Genomic DNA, 22,168 nt, shown 5'->3' on the forward strand with positions numbered 1-22,168 from the left:
AAGATAGGATATAAACAAATAAGACTTTACTGGGGACTTTTTAAGTTTTGTTCACACAATATTGAAGGTCTGTCTGTAAAAAGCCCAGCCATTTTTAATATAACAAGAACAGTTTGCAGGACATAGATATAACTTGGCAGTGAACTGGACAGCCAAGGACAGTGAACTGGAATGTGCACGTGTGAACAATGAGGACTACACTGCACTAGTCAGTGGGGGCAGTACACACCCTCGAGTGAGCATGTGTTCAGTGTGGCTGTTGCATTCAAAATGACTGAGCAAGTAGAGCAATGAATCTGCATCACATTTTGCATTAAGCTTGACCATTCTTCACAGAAACTATTCAGATGATTCAGAAGGCCGCAGCTATGGGCAACTGGTGACTGGCAGCTTCATCACGACAACGCATCTGCTCGTGCATTGCCTCGTGCAGAGTTTTTCTGCGAAACATCAAATCACCCAAGTGACCCAGCCCCACTATAGCCCAGATTTGGTGCCTTGTAACTTCTGGCCTTTTCCAAAACTAAAATCACCTTTGAAAAGGGAAATTTCAGACCATTGATGAGATTCAGGAAAATATGACAGGGCACCTAATGGCAATAGGGAGAACTGTGTGAGGTCCCTATGTGTCTACTTTAAAGCGGACAAAGATGACATTGTCCTATGTACAATTTTTCTTGTATCTTCTTCAATAAAGGTCTCTTTTTCATAGCACGTGGCTGGCTACTTTCTGAACAGACCTCACATGCTAAGCTAGTTCATCATACATTTTCACATGCTATCACCTTTGATTAAGACAAATATTCGGATTCAGAAAGTTTGGGGTAGGCCCCAAGAATCTGTAATGACAAGTTTCCCGGCTGCTTGTGAGGCAGCCAGATGAGCCCCTACCCACGGAACAGTACTGGAGAATGTCTGACTTAGAAACATGAAAAAGAGGGTTATAAGTTTTAACAATGAATGTTAAATAGCTTTACAAAACAATATTCTAAATAAAATAAATCTCAACTTTATTCAACTGGTATGCTTCCAAAACAATGGGTTCAAGTCCAAATTTGCAAATCAAACCCATTTAAGTCACCAGGGCAAAAGACTCAGGGAAAAACCCGGAAATGAAGCCTATACAAATCAAGACTCTCTTACTTACTTGGTCTTCAAGACTGGTGTTTCTTAAGGTGGTCACACAAGTATATTCCACAGAAAGAAGATACTCCCAAGTTCCTTGACAACCCACTCATCTCAAGCCTCAAAAGGCAAACCTGTACCAACAGGCTGCACAAGGTCACAGACGCTGCCAACTAGAGATCCTTGTACCAGCTCAATGTGATAATTCACCCCAGCTCCACTAGAAGGCGCTCCTTCCCTGGCCCAGGACTGTTCCCTACACTGGGACTGTGGAGACAGAGCACCCAGTTAGGACAAAGTGGGTTTCTCACAGACACACCATGGCTGCTGTTTCCTAGCCCAGGATGGCAAAGAGCCACAAAAATGCCCCCACAATTTTTATTACAAAGGAAGGAGAGTGGCTCTGAAGGAGGGGGAAGGCCTTACTCCTGGTTCATCAAGGCCAACGATCACTATAAAATGAGGAAAGACAGTGGTGTGACCACAAATGGATGGATGTCACATCAGAACAAAAGAGAGCGGAGGGAGTTTTGGTTTCCCAGAGTTCAAGTCCAACTGACTTAGCTGCTCCTTGTACACCTTCCTCCAAAGCACACATGGTCTGGCAAGATCTTCAAGGGGATAGGACAGCCAGGTCTGTGCAGTTTAAAACCCCATTTTACAGACTGCTAAAAGCTCCGTGCCAGGTCCCCAGGATGGCAGGGGTGGTGGGCATGGAGGGAAATTTCGAACTGCACCTCCCTAAAGTTAGATCTGGGTCTGACGATGCCTCAACCCCCCCCCCCCACTATTTTCATTCTGTCAGGGTACTCAGACCTTTTCGGAAGGGGTCACACATTCCCCTTTCCTCAGAAACCCAGGGCCCAGAGCAACAGAGAGTCCACCAAAAAAAGTATGAAATCAGTACCCAGGAAATGCAGAACTAGTAAGAAACATTTACCAAAAGGGGATCTACGTCACAGATGTGGCTGAAGAGACCAATACTGCCACAGAAACAGATGGGAGGTGAGTGAGGCAGCTGGAATGGAACACACAGAAAAGGGAGAGATGACAGAAGGTAGTCCAAAAGACAAGAAATAAAGACGGTTGGTGGAGCAAGACAAAGGTGGGGTAATACTGACCAGGTTTCCAGTTTTTCTGGGACATTCTGAGTGCTATTTTATGTCTTGCCATAAGGCTACTGAGCATAGAGCTTTCTGGTACTTTCAGCAATTAATCAAAATAGAGACTAGCTTTACCACGAATTCCACAATACACCAGGTGGTGCACAGTCTTAATCCAGGGTTGGTCAGAGAAGAAAGAGGGTCCTGGGCCCTGGAATGACAGTCTCACAAGGACACCAGAGACGGTTTTAGCGTGGCATTTGCCCACACTGGCTGGGCACAATCAGGGCTTGGCTGGCAGCTGCTAATGGATTTCAAGGGAAGGGAAGAAAGCCAAAGCATCAGAGATGCTAAAACTGGAAATGAGACTAAATTGACAGATCACTTTCCTTTGCTCACAGTACTAAGGGGCAAACGCCCAACAAACCCTGGGCATGGGTGCCAGGCTACAGTCTTGGAACTTTAAAAGCCAACCATTCTAATAACTACCAAAAAACCAAAAAAAATGGTAACTAAGGTTTTTAGTCTCAAGCCTGAACACACCCAGAAAGTAACGGTGGCCTTACTTTGGAAAGAAGGAACACCCAACGGCTGTAACGTGGAAACTGTTGCTCGCCAGCAGCAGCAGCAGCAGCAACGCCTGTTTCCTCTAAGTAGCTGCTTCTGGGGAAGGGCGACGAGTGTGGGCGATCAGTCATCTGCTTGCCATGAGGGGCTGGGGGGGTGGCCAGTAGCAAGAGCATCGGAGTCCACTTACTACAATGGACACAGGAAAGGAAGACTTCCTTCCCCTCCTTTTCGCTTCTGCTTTAGCCTATCCATCAGGAGCCAGAAAGGCTGGATGATAACGAAGTGTGGACAGTCCTGTGCACAAGGGTCACCACGAAAGCCGTCCAGGGGTGCGCACCGGCCACGTGGACAAAACCACCAAAACCACTCTTTTCCGTCCTGCTTCATCCCTTGCTCTTCCGTCACTTCCTCTCCCAGGGAGGGCGAGCGTTGAGAGAACAGGTGCTTCTTTCTCTTCCTACGCATCCCGAGCTTGGCAGCACCAGCTTCCCCTCCAAGATGCCTCGGAAAACAGAGCAGGCTTGAAATTCTCACTAGGTTACAGTCCGCAATGACTTCTCAGTGGTTTTCACAGTTAAGATGAACGTACATTTTGAAATGTGGCCTCTGGGCCCCCCAACCTCCCTCGCGAGCACATGTTCTCTCTCTCTCTCTCTCACACACACACACACACACACACAGTGGGAACGCTGTGCAGCTGCCAGGCTCAGCTGGCTCATGTCAAGTACTGCACCACGAGGAACATGACCACACAGGTGAGCAGCATCCCACCGACCATTAAGTACTTGTCCTGGAAAGCCCGCTTCTCGATGAGTCGCATCACTGTGTTGGACAAGCCCAGCATGTTGGCAATGTCAAGGATCCTCTTCTGAGTCCCCTGGGCGGACAAGGAGAGAAAGAAACAGAGATCAGCTCTCTCTGCCCAAGGCGGGTGGACGTGGTCATGAGACGGGACTTGACCAACAACGGTCTCCTGGCCATGCCTGCAGCGTCCACAGCGCAGCATCAACCAGAAATGGGCCACTCTCGTGTGGCCGAATGACTTCTGATCAAGATACCAGAGCACCACCACGGGAAAGAAAAGTCTCTCCCACAAATGTGCCGGAACAATTGGTTATATACTATGTATCACATATGCACATATTCCTTGTATAAATCATATATATATTTATGTGTATAAAAACTGATCCTTGATTCATATATACAAAATTAATTTGGATTATAGAATTAAACACGAAGGCTAAAACTATAATTAGCCTTCCAGAAGAACACACGGACTATCTTAAAAGCAGAAAGAATGCAGGTGTGCATCAGCAGAGGACGGACGGACAATTATGACGCGTCTGACAACGGGACACTGCTGGGCAACACAAAGGACCTAACTGCTAACGTGTAACACTACGAGTGAGTGAGAAAAACACTCCTGAGAGGAGGAAGTCACACACACACTAGTAATGTGAACACAGTTACATGAAGTCCAGGAACAAGCAGAATTAATTCCTGGTGAAATAAATCGGAACAGTGGTTTAAATAAATCAGAACGATAAATCCACAGGGACTGGGGGAGGGGCAGCCTGCCTCGGACGGGCACCAGGGGACTTTTAAGGGTGACGAAAAGGCCATGTCTTGATAGTGGTGTGAGTTACAAAAGGGCGTGGTTTGTCAAAATTCAATGACCTGTACAAATAAGATCTGTATACTTCTCTGTGTGTGCACATCACCTCAATATAAACCCTGAGAGTATTTTACATTAAGACTCAGCCTCTCCTCCCAGCCCCCAAATCCTTGCTGCTGTCAGACGTCTCTTCCTGCCGAACAGAAATCGGGGGACCCTGCTGAGCACAATGGGCAGGCAGTGCCCAGGTTCTCGAGAAGGCTCGACGCGGGCAAGACGGATCGACAGCAACACAACGGACAGACACCAACACAATCATCCAAAACCCTTTATATAAATGCCACCGCCCACCACAGAATACAGAGGGTGTTTTATTCCTAAACCAACCGCCCAAACCACCCAGCCCGATCTTCCTCTCCACTTTCTCTTTCCTTTGGAAGCACATTCAAATTCTTACGAAGTAACAAATACAAGCGAGTGCTGGGCAGACCCCGAGCTGCTTCTCCCCACGTCACCAACTGCTTCTGTATGGACGGCATCCAACCGACGGCCCCACATCCATCTTTCAAATGAACCACACGCATTAACGAGCAACTGAGAGATGAGGCCAGAGGAGCAGGAATTTCACGAGGCACCATGGACAGGAACTCAAACCTACGTTCTGCCCAGACAATGACTCAACAGCCTCGCCAAAGAGAGATCTCACAAGTCAAACTTGATCATCGCCAGGGAACAGAGGCTTGGCTTTGCCACACCGGGGATGGTAAATATTAGACTCTCGCTGAAGATTCTGCTCAGCTCTGAAAGTATAGGTTATTTCCTCATCATCTGAAGTTCAAGACTCAAGCTTCTAAAATCATCTAAAGATTACCATAAACTTAAAAAATATATATACATTTTCAACAAGTCTCCCCAAACCACGGCCCAGCTCCCTCATGTTCTCTCCCACGTTAATTTCAAAGGGTTAAAGCAGAAGTTCTCTGCCAGAGGTGGGGGGAATGGAGTGGCAGGAGACAGGCAGTGGTGGGCACGCAGAGGCAACGGGATTGGAGAGCTCGCATCCCAGCCTCCAACGGCCAACCCGGCACTTCACTTCTGGGGACAGTCAAGGGCGGGCGGGAGCTGCCTGCACTCCTCAGTGACTCCAGACTGCAGGGGAAAGCCAGCGTTTGCTTTCACAATAAGCTCTGACCCCCAGGGGTCGATGTTAGTGTGACTCGGCGAGTCCCATCCTAAGAGGGTTTTACTGTTTTTCTGAGATATGAAAACGGGGCCGGCTGTCTTCTACACAGAGGGTGGATTAGCCAACGTGTATCAGTTCAGATTACGGCAGGTGGCCGCGAGGCTGCTGGAGACCACACTGGAGACCATCTAGAGCACCGCAGCAGTCAGCGGGAGGTCAGGTGTCACTTGTGGCTCGCCTGACCTTCTCCCTGGCAAAGGCGGCAGAAATGTACCGAAGTCTTGTGGAGCTGACCGGCTCAACAGGATCCAACAAAAACTAAGATAAAGCTCACGCTTCCGAGTGACTGTTTCTCACAGCTCAGTGGCTGGCAGTGCTCCGTTCACAGGGAACCACACCCTGATAAAAGGCACAGTCCACACCCCATTATCCATCAGGGTTCATACAGGAAAAGGGCTGAGGCTGAAACATCACGACTGACATCAGAGTCTGTGTAATGTTTCTGTAAATTACTCCCTCGGGGTTAGCGTCTCGACCAATGGGCAGGGTTTCTAGCAATACCTGGAGCTAAAGAGGGAGGGGAGAGCTGCTGGGGACCACCTGCACGTGCGCCAGAAGCCAGCTGCCGCTGAACACGCAAGGCAGCCCTACCAGAAAACACCCGAGAGTGAGGTGCCGAAGTACAGCCACATCTTCCTTCCCAGGACAGCGGGTTCTAGAACAGAATTCCTTAGTCTACTGGTTCCTCTCACGGCAGTGGTCACTTTCCTAGTCGGTTCAGCAAACTGGGAAAGACCTGGATACCAAAGGATGCCACACTATGATTCGTTGCAAGCAACAAGAATACATAATAGCAAAGGGAAGTTGGTTCCTTTTGGACTCATAATAATTCAACGCCAGCAGGAAGGATCCCGAACGAAAGGGCTCTGACTCATCATCACAGCATCGCAATTTGGGGACATGTAATCAAAATGTAAACGCAGGCACCAAACTGTTGGATGAGGCCAAAACAAGAGGCCTTCTCCCTGTCCCCCATAATGGCCCCCACCTTCAAGGTCATTCTCTGGGCCCTCAGTCCCTCCAGAATACTGTGCCCGCCTCCAATGAGGTCATCCATGCCGTGGTGAATTTTCTGGAGGGAGGAGTTAAACTGCAGTGATTCGTCCATTGGGATGGCAGTGTCAGAGTCCTGTGAAAGAAACGCAGGCACTTGATTAACTTCGCTTGGTGATCAGCTCCGACAGTCCCACCACGTCTGACTGCTCTGCCTTTTGGCCAAGGCCAAGTCAGAGGAACAGCCAGAGGGAACAGTGCAAGAATCGGAGGAACCTAACAGAGAAGAAAACGCAAACCAAAGATCTAGGGTGGCCTCTGTCCACTTCCCTCAGACTTCCACTACACGAGTCTCGATAACACCTGCCTCTTACCAGTACCCCCAGTTAGGAAAAACTCTATTCCTTCAAGACCTCCCTGGGCTTCTCTCGAAGGCTCTCTCTGAGTATTCACTGACCTAGCTTGTTCCAAATGTTTCTTGACTTGGCTTCCCCTTAATACAGTATTAAATGTTTGCTTTTATTCTTTAGCTATTTTATCTATAGCTTATCCCTCTGATTAGACCGAGACTGACAAAGGACAGAAGAGACTGTGCTTTCTACTGATGGTTGAATGGTGTTCAGATGGGACTACTCTCCTGGGCGGGCAAGAGAGATCTGCACAAAAAGGAAGGGAGACAAAAGCTACTACTGATCAAGTACTTTGCGCTTTGCATTCTCATTACCCTAAGCTCACTTAATCCTCATCTAACCTCCTGAGGTAGTTAACGCCTTATCCGTATTTTAGAGAGGGGGAAACTGCAGCCCAGACAGGTGGAATAACTTGTTCAAGATCTCAGAGAGCGGGGAAGGAGTCCGGCAGGGCACCGAGCCCCAGCACTGAGTGCGGAGGCTGCTCTTCATCGCCTGCAGGGAGGAACATCAAGACCAAGCCTAAGCGCTAACTTTGCGCTGAGAGTGAACTGCACCGAGAAGCCAGCCCTGACCGGCCGCAATTCTGTTCTCTTCCCTGCCTCCTGATGATAATCATACACTCTTCTGCCAACCAGGGCTGTTTTCACCCCTTTTAATCATCATAAAGAGGTTAAACCACATTTATTTGGATGCTTAAGTTAAAAATCATTTTTCATGCACACATTTTCAATCCCCCTTGCTAACACAGGAGTTTCTCACACACTTTATTCTCAGCACCTTAAAAAGTGTTCTACAGCTAATGCTCAATGGGTCAAAAGACTACAGTATGTGAATTAATTAGAGACTTCTCTCCATTTGTCAGGCAAGCATTTATTGAATGCCTTTCCCATACAAATCTTCCTTCCTCTCCCACTTGAAAGGGTGTAGCTGATGAGCCACTGTCTCTCAGAAAAATGGTTGGTAATGCACATAACAGAATAACCAGGATGTAGTTCATCCAGCAAGTGGGTTTTTAAGGGCCCAACATATGCACGACATCACACCAGGCTGGTAAGACACAAAATAATTCTGAGCTATCACCCCCAACCCAAAAACGCCTAACAATCAAAAGCCCACACAACCTCTTTCGGGGTGTTGCACAGTCCATTACTTTTGAAAGTTTGCTGCGTGTACCGCTGTACTACCTACAGGTCTGCACCACGCTTTCGAGTTGTTAATCACTACCTGACTGCTCACTCTAGAGAAACTGACACTACGGAGGCACGTTCTGGAACACTTGACGGCATTTACTGCAAGTATGGACACAGCAAAGAGTGAAACACCTGCAAAGTGGGAACTGATCTGAATTCTGATGGCAAGCTAGGAAAGCTATAACTTCTTTAGAAAATAAATTTCTCCATAAAAAAAACCCACCCGAACCCACCTCATTGGGTGGAATATGTGACGCGGAAAAGGCCAGTCTGCTCTACAGCCACGTGCAGGAAAGGATCCTACTGAGACCGAAGGGCAGGGCCAATGGTGTTCCTCAAAACCAAACATGTGAACCAAAACCGGCCACTTCACACAGGCCTGGGTCCAACCATCCATTTAAAACAAAGTGTCTGTTAACAAATTCCTCCCGGATTGCTGCCCACCCAGACTAGGAACACAAACATTTTAATGCACCTGACACTGGATGACACCCTCGCGGCACACCCACCGCAACTGCCGGGAGGCAGCTTTGAAACGCGGCCCCACTGAAAATGGTCTAAGTCCTAATCATCCGTCCCTATCTGATCAGAAAAACGCTTCCACCTTGTCAGCCATGACCTCTCTGCATCAGACCAGTCAAACCAGGTAATTTTCACCTCTGTCCAGTCCCTCACATTAACTGCTTCCTTTTCATGTTTCTGTGTTAGAAAAAGAGATTCTCTGTCTAGGTAGAGTCCGTGGCAACTCACAAAGTCAACTGTCATTTCCAGTTGGTCTCCTCATCAGTCTGCCTCAGACGCCACCTAAAAGGGCGAAGCCTGGAGACCTGAGCTCCAGCTGCAACACACTGTCAAGTACCTGCAGACCCCCACCCCGGCGCCTGGCTTACGTTGGCGGTGAAGGTGCGAGACAGAAGCTCCTCTCGCTGCCTCTCCTGCTGCTCCCTTGCGTGTCGCCGATGCTGGAAGTTTGTGAGAGCACTCTGCAGATGCTGGACATCATATTTTAACTGGTCAACACGACTGGAATTGATAGAGAGAGAAATTATATTCCAGGAACCCAGGGCAGCACAATTTGAGGTCACCAGGCTTTGGAGTGAGGAGGGAAGGCATTTCCTTACTTCTTTCTATACCACTCCATGCTATCCCCCCACCCCAAGGATCTGATTTTGATCAATGATGTCGAAAATAAAGAAGCAGCTTGTGGTTAAAGTAGGGTTGCAGCACACGAGATTCCAGCAGCTTTACTTAAATACCTGCTGGTCTCTGATTCTGGATGCATGACAGGGAACAGGTGACAGGAAACCGGCTCGATGACCTTTTCCTGACCCTCTGTGGATTATATCACTCTCCTGGAAGAAGCCCAAGGGCATCTTTGGAGTAAAGCACCAACATCGTTTCATGAAACTTTTGGGAGCAGGGGCTAGCGTGGAGGTGGTGAGAGCGGTTTCATTTTAACTTCATGGGGGACTATCAGACATTAGATCGGTATTTCATGATAATTAGACTGACTGAAGTGATTAAGAGCAAGATTCATTTCAACCCAAGAATGTAGTGGGAGCCACAGGGTAGAGTCAACTCCCGGCAGCGTTAGGCTTCAGGTGGCCGTGGGTCTGGACAGAGAAACAGTACTGGAGGCAAAATTTCAAAATGACATCAATGAGTTAAGGGGACACAGAGCTTCCAAACCACTAAGGTCACAGAATGTTTATTCTGAGACAGTATCACGCAAATAGAACTGTGCCCTCTATGGAGACTTTATCTTTGCATAATCCCCATTTTCAATGTGTCGATGATTTTCAGGCCCTCCAATAGCCTCTCCTGGAGAAAGGCCTGTCCCTCGGGCCTGGGGTGTTCGAGCACTCACAGCTTGGCGTTTGGTCTTTTGTTGGGGGGCTCCTTGCTGGACAGAATCTCCAGGCGTTCTAGCTGGCTGAATATCCGGTCTATGCTTGCTTGGATTTCATTTTCCACTACTGCACGAAAGAGAAAAAAAAATAATTGCTGGAAAAGAGACAGTGAACTTAAATTAGAATGGTAAATCAAACATATCTTGTTTTCCATATCCAACAGACTCAAGAATATGTATTTCAAAAGGAGAAAAATGTGTACACTATTGAATAATGGAAAAAGTTGAAGTTATACTGAGTCTGTAAATGTTTCAAATATGTATAAATAGCTGTTAACGCCATAAGAATGCCAATTTCTTAAAAAGCTGAGGGTAAATCTGTAGAAATAAATTTCCTGCCTTTAGAAAATAAAATGAGCATTTAGAGGTTGTCCAAATAAAATATTAAGCAATATTTTCTGATACAGAATGAGGTCTCTTTTCCTTTGAGATTATACTCAGATATAGATTATGAATATCTAATAAAAAGACAACCAACTGAATTCCCTACAGTAATGAGGTTAAAAAAAAGTTCGGGGGGAGATTAGTAATTGAAACGTAGAGAAGAGTTCCCTCAAGGCTTTCCACTAGAATGGGAGGGCTGATGCTGGAGTCCCCAAAATAGACCAAGTATCAGTAGGAAAGGCCCAGGAAAGAATCCGCAGAGGTAAAGATATGATAAACACAGTCATCTTCCTTATCCCTTGTGATAAGCCGTCCAAATGACCTCTTTTCCATTTCTAATCATGTAACAATGAGACTGCTAGGAAGGCAAACAAAGTCGATGGACAGAAACCAAACTGTGCACAGAGGCATCCAGACTGCTTCTTGCCCCTGAAAGACATGACAGTAATGTCATCTTTGTAGGTGAGCTAACAAATCCAGATTAGAACAAAGCAGGGCACAGAACCAAGAGAAGAGATGCTTTCTGAAGCTGCAGAAAGGAGAGAGGAGAAATGGGTGTGACAATAGCCACACGGTGAGGTGAGATGAACTTCTGCAACGTGCAGGGAACCAGCAGTATCTGCATGACCAACTCAGAAAAAGGACCTTGTCTTATGATAGGAAAAAACCTCAAAAACACAAAGCGACCCTCTTCTAGAAAGAAAACAGGGTGTGGGAACTAAGCTAATTAATATTGCTATTCATTTCTAACTAATCCTCCTAAAAAGCCGCAGTACTCAGCTCAGAAGAAACGGCCAATTCCAGTTCAGCGTGTCTGACTTTTTACGGAGCGCATTCCTCTAAGGACTAGGTAATTAGATTAAGACAGATGGAGGAAAAGACTTCCACTCCCACAGGGCCATGTCAGGTTGAGTGGAGGGGTAATGGAGGATGAGACTCACGGATTCCAAAGGGCACAATCGGGGAAATCAGCGAGTGTGCCACGGGGTTTTCTGGGCCCTAACAACAGAACTCACTCCTCAATGAATCATTAAGCCCCTGGGGCAGAAATGCACTCAGGAAACCCAGCCCATTAGCACCGTGTCATCAGAGAAAGGACTCTGGTCTCCATAGTTAATTACTCACAGTGCACAGACTGCTTGTCTGCTGACTCCAGGCGTCCCATGTGAGACTGGATCTGGTGGACCTGCCTATCAAAGGAAGAGGGAGGAAACGGGTGAGACAGGAGCAATCAACAGTGTTTCAGTCGGGAAAGACAGTTTTTCTGATGCCAGCATGTAACAGATTTAAACTGACAGCACCACCGGCCTGTAAAATTTGTATGTGGCATTTTATGCCAAATGTTTTGGCATGGTTTATAATATTTTAACATTAACAATAATACTGATAGGCAGCATGTACTGAGTGCTTACCACATCTGAGACATTCTGCAAAGTCAATAACCCTATGAGTAAAGTATTATCATTCTCATTTTATAAATAAGACAACTGAAGCCCAGAAAGGTTATGTAACTTTTTCAAGGTCACATAGCAAGTGATAAACCTGGATGTGGACCCAGCCAATCCCAGTCGCTGCTGTTTGACCCAATGTGCTGAGCACTGGTCTGTACTAGGGAGAGTCAAAGGGCGAGAGAGATGGAATCCTTGTCCTTGAGAAACAATGTAATTAGGAACGACAGGCCAAATGGACAAGAAAAGTCCCAAGAAGACAAGAGGAAACTAACACATGCATATGCAAACAAGTAAAGAGCTGAGGAGCCAAGCACAGCAGTGCCAAGCAAATAAGTGAACGAAAGGGCTGGGGCTGAGAGAGTTAAGTTGGAGAGGTCTTGCAGGTGAAGGGAGTTCTGAACATCATTTTGAAGGGAGGTATGATTTGGTGAAGGAAGATATGAAGAAAATGATACAAGAGGCAGGCAAGGCAAGACACGCGGAGTACTAGCAGGCTTGTCTGCCTGGGAGAGTCGGGGTCGGAGGGGAGAGGAGGGTGCGGTGATTAGTGGACCATTGGAAGAAGGCCCTCAAAGAACGGGATCTTCTCTTCGGTCTTTCCCTGCCAGTATGAAGCAACCGCCATCTCATTTGGAAAGGCAACACTGTGCCTTGGGCATCTGGCATGGTCCCCGACATCAGGCCCCAGAGCACTCTCTGGGGGCTTCCCAAGGCTTGGCCAAGGTCACCCCTAAGAACCCTTCCCAGTGTCCCTGGGATCAGTCCTTGGAACCGCTTATGCCACCCCCAACAACCGTCCCCAGGTGCTTACAGTCTCTTGAAGGACCTGCTGAGCTCTTGTACCATTCCCAAATCTTGGGGGAAAGGTCAGTGACCATCTTTCACCATGAGTACCACAAACTGGGACCCCAAATGTACTGACACAAGCCAGGAGCCCAAATCTGGCTCCTCCGGTCTTTTCCAGGGCTTCCCTGTGGCCTCTAAACATGACCCATCGCACCAGAAGCAAGGCCAGCCTTCTAATGACCCCCAGAGTGCTCAGGGGCAAGACCCACATGCCCTGGGAATCACTACTAGAGACAACTAGAAATCTACTACGAGAGTCCGAGAGACCAGACTGATACTTCAGCAGAGTAAGCCCGGACGTTTTTGAATGGGACGCAGGGAGACATGGAGGCAAATGCAGGAATTCAGCCTGAGGCAAGGAACAGCTGGATCAGGGCGACAGCGGAAGCAGCCACAGAGGACAGGATGGTCACGCCGACTGGAGAGAGAACTGAGGCTTTACGGAAGGCCTGGATGCAGGCCGTGAGGGAAATTTCCAATGGTGGCCTAACAGCAAATCTGAACACTGGTGGCATTACTGACAGGAACAGGAACAATGTGACATCACATGTCACCCATTAGATTAGCAAATACTTTAAAGTCTGAACACTGCTGATAAGGACAGGGAAACTAGAACTCTTGTACAAGACTGGTAGGACTATAAACTGGTAGAAACACTTTTAACCGCCTTTTGACAATGCCTGATAGTCGAATACGTGTGTATCCTTTAGCCCAGCATTCTACTTCTAGGAATATGGCCTCGAAAGGGGAGAGAATGGGCGTGGGATTCAGCTCTTTCATCTTTAAATCTCTGACCTGGAGCACATGTATTAAATGAGTCCTAACATGTTACATTAGTACCTATTTTTATGTCTGAAATATTTCGCAGATAAAATAACTATAATAGTTTTTTCCCAGATGTTAAGAGTCGATGGTTTAACAAGGATCATTCATTTTTTCACTCAGCCATTCATTCACTCACTCACGCAACAAGTCAGTGGGATGTACAATCACGAGGGTCCACGGGCAAGTGGGGAATAAAACCACAGGTGTGCCTACAGTGGGCAAGGAGCAATGCACTGAGGACACCGCAGGAAGTTTATGTCGATTTCAAGAGGCATTTGACCATTTCTCGTGATCTCTTATGGTGAACAAGGTTTGGTGACATTACAGGCTGAGGGACTGATTTCCAGGTTCCACCACAGTGCTGCCTTTGGTTCTGTTTCATTCAATATTGAAAAGGAGTCGACTTATGTTTATGGAATTTGCACATGACTTTGTGCCAGGATAAGGGGTTAGGATACTGTACAACAAAACAAACATTAACATTTTCCATTTAGACTAAAATAGGGATTAAAAAGTATTGACTTTAGGGTTTTTTTTTTTAAGTCAAATGGACACTATAGAATGACATTCAATTCTGAGAGCCATCTGATAAAGACATCCTATCAATTAAAGGTTTCCCCCAATGGCAGCTGAAAAGAAGTCAATTCATGAAGGGAAACGGTCAAAATAGTAAATAGTGACGATAAGCTTCTTGGAAAAGAGAAAACAAAAGAAAGATGGAGCAGCTGCTGCTCTTCGGATCACCCAGAGTGGACCGAGGAACAGGCTTGCTCTGTTGCTGCGCGGGAAGGGAGGACTGGGACTAAAGGGGCACATTTCAAGATGACAGATTTCAGGGTAACATAAGAAAAAAAGACAAACAAAAAGAATTATGAACTATCTCGTCAAGAAAAGGAAAGAAAGAGCCCCTGCAGGTTTAAACACAAAGGGTGACCAGTGTAAGGTAGAATGAGAGATCTTCCTAGTCCCTTTCAATTCTTAAATTCTACAGGACAGTGGGAGAGATGAGGCCAACACCCACCAAACCCTGTAACACCCTTCAGCTGACTTTTACCATTTCCTAAGCTAAAAAGGATAACCTTAGAGAGGCTGCAGGGAGCCCCGGCTGGTGTGGCTGAGTAGACTGAGTGCCAGCCTGTGAATCAAAACGTTGCCGGTTTGATTCCCGGTCAGGGCATGTGCCTGGGTTGCGGGCCAGGTCCCCAGTTGGGGGCATGTGAGAGGCAACTACACATCAATGTTTCACTCCCTCTTTCTAAAAGTAACTAAATTTTTTTTAAAGTAGTGGGGAAACACAACTGATTTTTTGTCATCCAATCTTTTTGCTTCGAACGAACTAGAAAAAAAAAATATACCCAATAAAGTGATTCCAATCTCTCCATTTCACGCCTGAGAGGAAATATATGCAAAACAACAAAGCAAGTATGCATGGCATGGTGGGAACTACTATGTGCCAAGTGGAAAATCTGTTTTAAACTGAACTGGGGGTTCAGACAACACACTCAAAGCCAGTAAGGAACAGATGCTACGCTGATGAGACCCAGGACTGTGGACACCAGAAACCAGAAGTCCTCACACTGTCTAGCATGGGGTCCATGATGGGCTTGGGTGATAACGTAACTGAGCAGAGAGACACAGGAGGAAGTAAGCAAGGGTCACTATTGCTGATTTTTTTAAAAGGGTCAGTAAAAAATCTGGGAAGCATTTTAAACAGAATTTTTTAAAAAATATATTTTATTGATTATGCCATTACAGTTATCCCATTTCCCCCCTTCATTCCCCTCCCCCCTGCACTTCCCCCTCCCCCCCATTCCCCCCCTTTCGTTTATGTCCATGTGTCACAAGTTCTTTAGATTCTGTATTTCCCATACTATTCTTGCCCTCCCCCTGTCTATTTTCTACCTAACGTCTCCGCTACTTATCCTCTATACCTTCTCCCCCTTCTCCTCCTCCCACTCCCCTGCTAACCCTCCATGTGATCTCCATTTCTATGGTTCCGCTCCTGATCTAGCTGTCCTCTTAGTTTGCTTTTTTTTTAGGTGTGGCTGTTAGTAACTGTGAGTTTGCTGTCCTTTCACTGTTTATCTTTTTTATCTTCTTTTCCTTAGCTAAGTCCCTTTAACATTTCATATAATAAGGGCTTGGTGATGATGAACTCCTCGAATTTGGTCTTATCTGAGAAGCACTTTATCTGTCCTTCCATTCTAAATGAAAACTTTGCTGGGTAGAGCAATCTTGGTTGTAGGTCTTTGGTTTTCATGACTTGGAATACCTCTTTCCAGCCCCTTCTTGCCTGTAAGGTCTCTTTTGAGAAATCCGCTGACAGTCTGATGGGAACTCCTTTGTAGGTGACTGTCCCCTTAGCTCTGGCTGCTTCTAGGATTCTCTCCTTCATTTTAATCTTGGCTAATATAATTATGATGTGCCTTGGTGTGTTCCTTCTTGGGTCCAACTTCTTTGGGACTCTCTGAGTTTCCTGGATTTCCTGGAAGTCTATTTCCTTTGCAGATTGGGGAAGTTCTCCTTTATTATTTGTTCAAATAAATTTTCCACTTGTTGCTCTTCCTCTTCCCCTTCTGGTACCCCTATAATTCAGATGTTGGAACGTTTAAAGATGTCCTGAAGGTTCCTAAGCCTCTCATTTTTTTGAATTCTCATTTCTTCATTCTTTTCTGTTTGGTCATTTTTTTCTTCCTTCTGGTCCACTCCCTTGATTTGAGTGCTAGTTTCTTTTCCATCACTATTGGTTTCCTGTGCATTTCCCTTCATTTCAATTAGTTTAGCCTTCATTTGTTCCTCTAATTTGTGACTAAAATCAACCAGTTCTGTGAGCATCCTGATCACCAGTATTTTGAACTGTGCATCTGATAGGTTGGCTATCTCTTGGTCACTTAGAAGTATTGGCTCTGGGGCTTTGAGCTGTTCTTCCTGAGCCATAATGTTTTGGTCTGTTCGTGCCTATTAGGTATGAGGGCTGGAGCTTTAGGTGTTCACCAGGATGGGGCAACCCAGTGGCTGGGTTGTGATGCTTATGTGGGGGCGGGGTCAGAGAGGGACAATGGCGTTTGTTTCACTCTCTCAGATTTCGGTCCCCTCTGCTGCTTCCCGCAAGCAAACTAGGACCCCTGGTGCCGGTTCCTGGGTGTGTGGGCCTGTGCACCCTCCAGGACCCTGTGGGGTCTCTCCAACAAACTCTCTGTGAGCCTGGGAGCTTCTCCCAGCACCTCAACCCCGAAAGTTTTTCCAATTGGTGCTTTTAGGCTTTAATCCCCGTTGCTGTGGCCCTAGCCTGTGCGGTCTGTCTCACTGCTCGCTCCTTTGCCTGATTTATCTGCATGTGGATGTGTGACCGTCAGCTAGCTGCCTTGTGCCCTCACTGGGTCTGCCTGTTGCCACCCCACACCTGGGATCTGCCAACCACCGCCTGCACACCTGGGTCAGTCCGGCTGCTTTTTCCTGCTGCGACCTTGCTCTGCCAGCCACTGACTCTGCCCCTCTTATCAGTCTGGCTGAATGGTTCATTGTTGTCGGACTTCCACACAGTTCATTTTCTGTGTTTTGGTTGCGTTTTTGTCACTAAAACTTTGTTGTCTTTAAACTTGGTTGTGTGAGGAGGCACAATGTTTCCACCCACGCCTCAATCTTGGCCGTAAGTCCCAGAATTTCTTTTTAAAGTCTAACCATGCTGTCTCTGAGTACCATAAGAGGGAAACAAGGTTTTGGAGTTAAAAGATCTGATTGAAGTTCTAGTTCCACTATGAACTGGCTGAAGGACACTGAACAAGTCATAAAACTTTTCTTTTTCCCAAGTCATATAACTCTTTTATGCCTCAGTTTCCTCAACTGTAAAATAGGGATACTAATAATCACAATTACTTTTAGGGTGGTAGATCCAAATGCAACATGAAAATGCTATGTAACCTATGCAGCATGATAAGAGTTTGTTGTATTAACTTAACTTAAAAGTAGTAAAATTGTCTGGTCATTTTTACTTCACCCACTTTGCCTCTATTATACAGTATTTAGCCTCTCATCAGAAGGCAAAATAAAAAATAAAAAAAGGAAAAACTGGTCTTGACATAAGGTAAAGTTCTTAAACCCAGCTGCTCATCAAAATCACCGGAAGAGCTTGCTAAAAACATAGAGCTTCTTAACACACACACACACACAAAATCCAATTTAAAAATGGGCAAAGGACCTGAACAGACACTTCTCAGGAGATATGGATGGCCAATAAACATTATGAAAAGATGCTCAATGTCACTAATCATTAGGGAAATGTAGACTAAAACCACAGTGAGATGTCACTTCATATCTGTCAGAATAGCTATCACCAGTAAATCAACAAATAGTAAGTGTTGGCTGAGGATGTAGAGAAAGGGAACCTTTGTGCACTGTTGGTGGAAATGCAGACTGGTGCAACCACTGTGGAGAGCAATATGGAGTTACCTCAAAAAATTAAAAATGTAACTGCCTTATGACCCAGTGATTCCACTTCTGGGAATACATTCAAAGATACCTGAAACACTAATTTGAAAGAATACGTGCACCCCAGGGTTCACTGCGGCATTATTTACAATCACCAAGATATGAAAGCAGCCCAACTGCCCATCAAAAGATGAGTCGATAAAAAAAACAAACCTATGGTACATTTATACAATGCAATACTACCTGGCTGTAAAAAAGGGAAATCTCAGCCTTTACAACAACATGGATGGACCTGGAGAGCAGTTATGCTGAGTGAGATAAGGCAGTCAGAGAAAAACACATACCATGTGATTTCACCCATATGTGAAATATAATGAACAAAATAAGCCAACAAACAAAATAGAAGCAGACTCACAGATAGAGAAAAAAATAGAGCTTCTTGTATTCCAAACCCGTCATACAAGAACATTTCTGAATCAGAATTTCCAGGGCTACAGGGGGACAAATGGGGCACCCTTCCAACACTGGGATCTCAAAAAACAGAAGCCTGGCCATTGGCTCCTCTTTAAAGTTCATCCTAACACATTAAGTATAAAATGTTTATTTTGCTTTTCGTTTTCTTTTCCATTCATTGTTCGGGCAGTTCAGGAGTTTTTAAGATACATAACTCAAAAATGTTTATCTAATTCCAGTGTACTTTCAGGAACACGGCAAGAGATAACCATAATTTGGGTTCAAAGTTCCAGTACAATTAATATGTTCAGTTACTGTTGCTTCAATTTAGCTACGATCATTAATTTCTGCAACTGCAGAAGTTAATTTCTGATGCTTGCAGGACTCTGCATGTTTCCTTTTAAAGACACCTGATCACCAGTATTATGGAGCTGAAAGGAGCCTTACAGTTTAACCAGCCCAAAACTTATTATTTTATAGACGAGGAAAAACAAGGCGGAGGTCTAGAGCCAGAACTACCACCAGTTTAGTACTTGAGGAGAAAGGCAGATTAGAATATACTGCAGCATGAGAAACGGGAAACTCCCTGAGGCAGGGCTGTACTGCCAGAACTGAGAATGGTGCTGAACACACAGTAGTACTGAATGAATGAGTGACTGCACTGTAGGGGACGTAACAGTGATATGCCAAATCTGGCCCACTGCCTATTTTTGTAAATAAAATTTTATTGGAATACAGCCACATCTATTTGTTTATATATTGTTTGTGTCTGCTTTCATGCTGTAACAGCAGAGTTGAGTAGCTGCCTCAAAGACTCTATGGCTTGCAAAGTGTGAAATACTTACTATCTCACCATTGACAGAAGTTGGTGGGACCTGTTATAAAGTCTAATGGTAGATTATTGGGAGGCCTGCAGAGGTAAGTACTTCATCTACACTTTACAATCTTGTTTGAGACACCACTTAGTATTTCTCCTCTCCCTAAATTTACAAAAAATTGAGCAACTTAGATTTCTCAGTGGTTGACTACCTCCTACCCAGATAACACGTACAGTCTGAGACTCTAAATAAAATTCTTCTTGAGAATAAACTGGTCAGTCTCCTTAGCAACATCCTTTTACCACATCAACTAGCTGGATGAGACTGATTAACTACAAGGCATACTTGGCCCACTGAGCCTTACTATTATAAAAGATCTACCTTTCCTAGTAGCATGAGCATAATTTGTTTCCTTCCTTTTCCAGTTGACTCGCGGGTCTAATAGTTTAAATCTCTTATAATTTTTATATAAAATAGGGCTCTCCAGTATAAGAGCAAATTCTGCCATTTTAATACCATTACAAAGTAGGCTATATATTTTTACCCACCCAAACCAAACACTTAATCACTAAAGTAAAAAGAAACCAAAACTCTTGGAAAATGAAAGAGTAAGAGGATCACCATCCTTACTCCTAATGCTCCAGAGCATTTCTGTTGTTGTGAAGCCATTAAGGAGGCAAGCCCCTTTTTTAATTCATTTGCAGGCCCAAGGTGTGTGGTTTTATTTTCATCACAACAAAACTACGGCATAAATATGGAAGCTGTTAAAATAGGATTGCTATAGATATATACTCCAAAAAAAATGAAAACAGGGACTCAAACAGGTTTACACCAATGTTCATATTAGCATTATTCACAATAGCCAAGAGGAAGAAACAACCCAAGCAACCATTGGCAGATGAATGGATAACAAAGTATGGATTGTGTACACACACAGGAATATTATTCAACCATAAAAGGGGTGATATTATGATACAGGCCACAACAAAGATGAGCTGTGAAAAGATGTTAAGTGAGCCTTATCTGGAGTGGCTCAGTTGGTTGGAGCATTATCCCTTAACCCAAGGGTTGTGGGTTCGATTTCTGGTCAAGGCACGTGCCTAGGATGTGGGTGTGATCTCCAGTCCAAATGCATGTGATCCCTGCTATGAGCACATACAGGAAGCAACTGGTCAGTGTTTCTCTCTCCCTTTCTTTCTAAAAGCAATGGGGGGGGGAAGTCCTCAGATTGAGAAAGAAAGGGCGGATAGAAAGAAAACACATTGAGTGAAATAAGCCAAACACAAAAGGACATATACTGTATGGTTCCACTTATATGAGATACCTAGAACAGGTAAATTCAGAGACAGAAATTAGAACAGAGGTAACCAGGAGCTTGGGAAAGGAGGAATGGGAGAGTGCTGCCTAAGGGGTACAACAGGTTTGTTTGTGCTGATGAAAAAGTTCTGGAAATGAATAGCTGGTTAAACAACACTGTGAATGTACTTAATGTCACTGATTTATACGCATCGAAATGATTATCATGGTTTTATGTTATGTATATTTTACCACAATAAAAATGAAATAAATCACAGAAGTTCTTTCCAAAATAACAAGATAGGTATGGTCCCTGTTACCATAATTAACTACATATCTCAGCAAATTCCAAAAATGCAGGACAATATTAATAAAGGATACTACCAAGGAATTTAAATTGGGAAGCTAAATCAAAATTTGATCTTAACGGTAATCTGTAACTAGATAGGAATAACAAGTAGTGCTACTTATACAGCAATTTCCTCGTACCATAAAAATATGGTCTTTAGTATAAAGTAAATCAGAATAAGAAAAAAATTACAATGTAGCATCAATCAAGACTGGAGACTGACATCGTTTAGGAACTATAATGAAACTTATTCTGACATTAGCCCAGTGATGGATCCTTCTAAATTGCTTAAGCTGATCCTGTTCGTATCTTTCTACACGTTAGCTCCTTTTTCGTACATTGCCTAACTCTCCAACTAAACAGCAAACTCTTCTGTGCAGGGCCCAGTGTCTCTCCATGAGCTCTACCAACCCCAAGGACTGAGTTGGCAGGTGCGAGGCAAAGTATAACCCGTAGGTGACTTCACCTAGTCTACCCAGCAGGTAGCCACGGCCTCGGAGATCCCAGGAGCCATCTAACATAATGTCTCAGGTCCCAGGCCAGACTGCGTTCGCCACCGAGCTGGGCATCTCGCCTACAACTGGCAGTTTCTGAACTGCCCCCAGCAGAGCTCCGGCGGAAGAACTCGGCCTCCACCAAGGCGGAAGCCCCAGGCCCCAGCCTGAGAAGCCGGCCTCACCCAGCCTAGCTTCGCCCCACGCGTGCCCCTACGCGGCCCTCACTTGTGAGTTTGCTGGTACAGCTGTTCCATGTCGCGGGCCCTGCAGGGTCCGGCTCCAGCTTCCTCCGAACACGTCCTCACAGCGCTCCTTCCGGCTCTCGGCTTCCGGTTTCAGGACCCTCTCCACCCCACCGGTCAGGGCTGTCCCCCATACGCCTTACTGATGGTGGTGGTTACGAGAAAAGGAAGGAGAACGAGAAAAGAGGAAAGGAGAAAAAGATTAAATGTAGTCATAGGCTCTGCCTTAAATAGGAGACTAGGAGGTATGGATTTCGCGGGAGACTGTTCAGCACTGAGTCAGGCACTGACAAGGGCAGTCTCAGAGTTCTGACCTGAGGTCCTCAGAGCAAGGTTGGAAGCGAATGGGTGGGTATCTGCTCTTCCCTGCTGAAGGGTAGGGATAGTTTCTGCTAGGCTTCACTTAATTGTGGTTCTG

The 22,168-nt window shown here is 45.5% G+C and overlaps 1 protein-coding gene across 2 annotated transcripts; it reads right to left on the bottom strand.

Moving 5' to 3' along the window:
- Positions 1-986: 986 nt before the first annotated feature.
- GOSR2 (golgi SNAP receptor complex member 2) lies at positions 987-21,840 on the bottom strand. Of its 2 annotated transcripts, XM_037163686.2 has the most exons (6): positions 21,734-21,840; positions 11,671-11,735; positions 10,120-10,228; positions 9,143-9,275; positions 6,645-6,785; positions 987-3,675 (listed from the first exon to the last, which is right to left on the bottom strand). In XM_037163686.2, the coding sequence occupies exons 1-6, from the start codon at positions 21,760-21,762 to the stop codon at positions 3,514-3,516; spliced, it is 639 nt and encodes a 212-aa protein (XP_037019581.1). In that variant the 5' UTR covers positions 21,763-21,840; the 3' UTR covers positions 987-3,513. The 2 variants fall into 2 exon arrangements, with proteins under 2 accessions (XP_037019581.1, XP_037019582.1); XM_037163687.2 differs by lacking the exon at positions 6,645-6,785.
- Positions 21,841-22,168: the final 328 nt, after the last annotated feature.

This window comes from Artibeus jamaicensis, unplaced genomic scaffold, assembly GCF_021234435.1.
Source record: "Artibeus jamaicensis isolate MK-2021 breed Jamaican fruit bat unplaced genomic scaffold, CSHL_Jam_final contig_1998, whole genome shotgun sequence".
Classification (NCBI taxonomy): domain Eukaryota; kingdom Metazoa; phylum Chordata; class Mammalia; order Chiroptera; family Phyllostomidae; genus Artibeus; species Artibeus jamaicensis.

Coding starts and splice junctions, on each gene's coding strand:
- GOSR2 (XM_037163686.2), bottom strand. CDS start 21,762: ATGGAACAGCTGTACCAGCAAACTCACAA. Junction 10,229..11,670: donor AGACAAGCAGTCTGTGCACT/GTGAGTAATTAA, acceptor TCTTTCGTGCAG/TAGTGGAAAATGAAATCCAA. Junction 9,276..10,119: donor AAAAGACCAAACGCCAAGCT/GTGAGTGCTCGA, acceptor TATCAATTCCAG/TCGTGTTGACCAGTTAAAAT.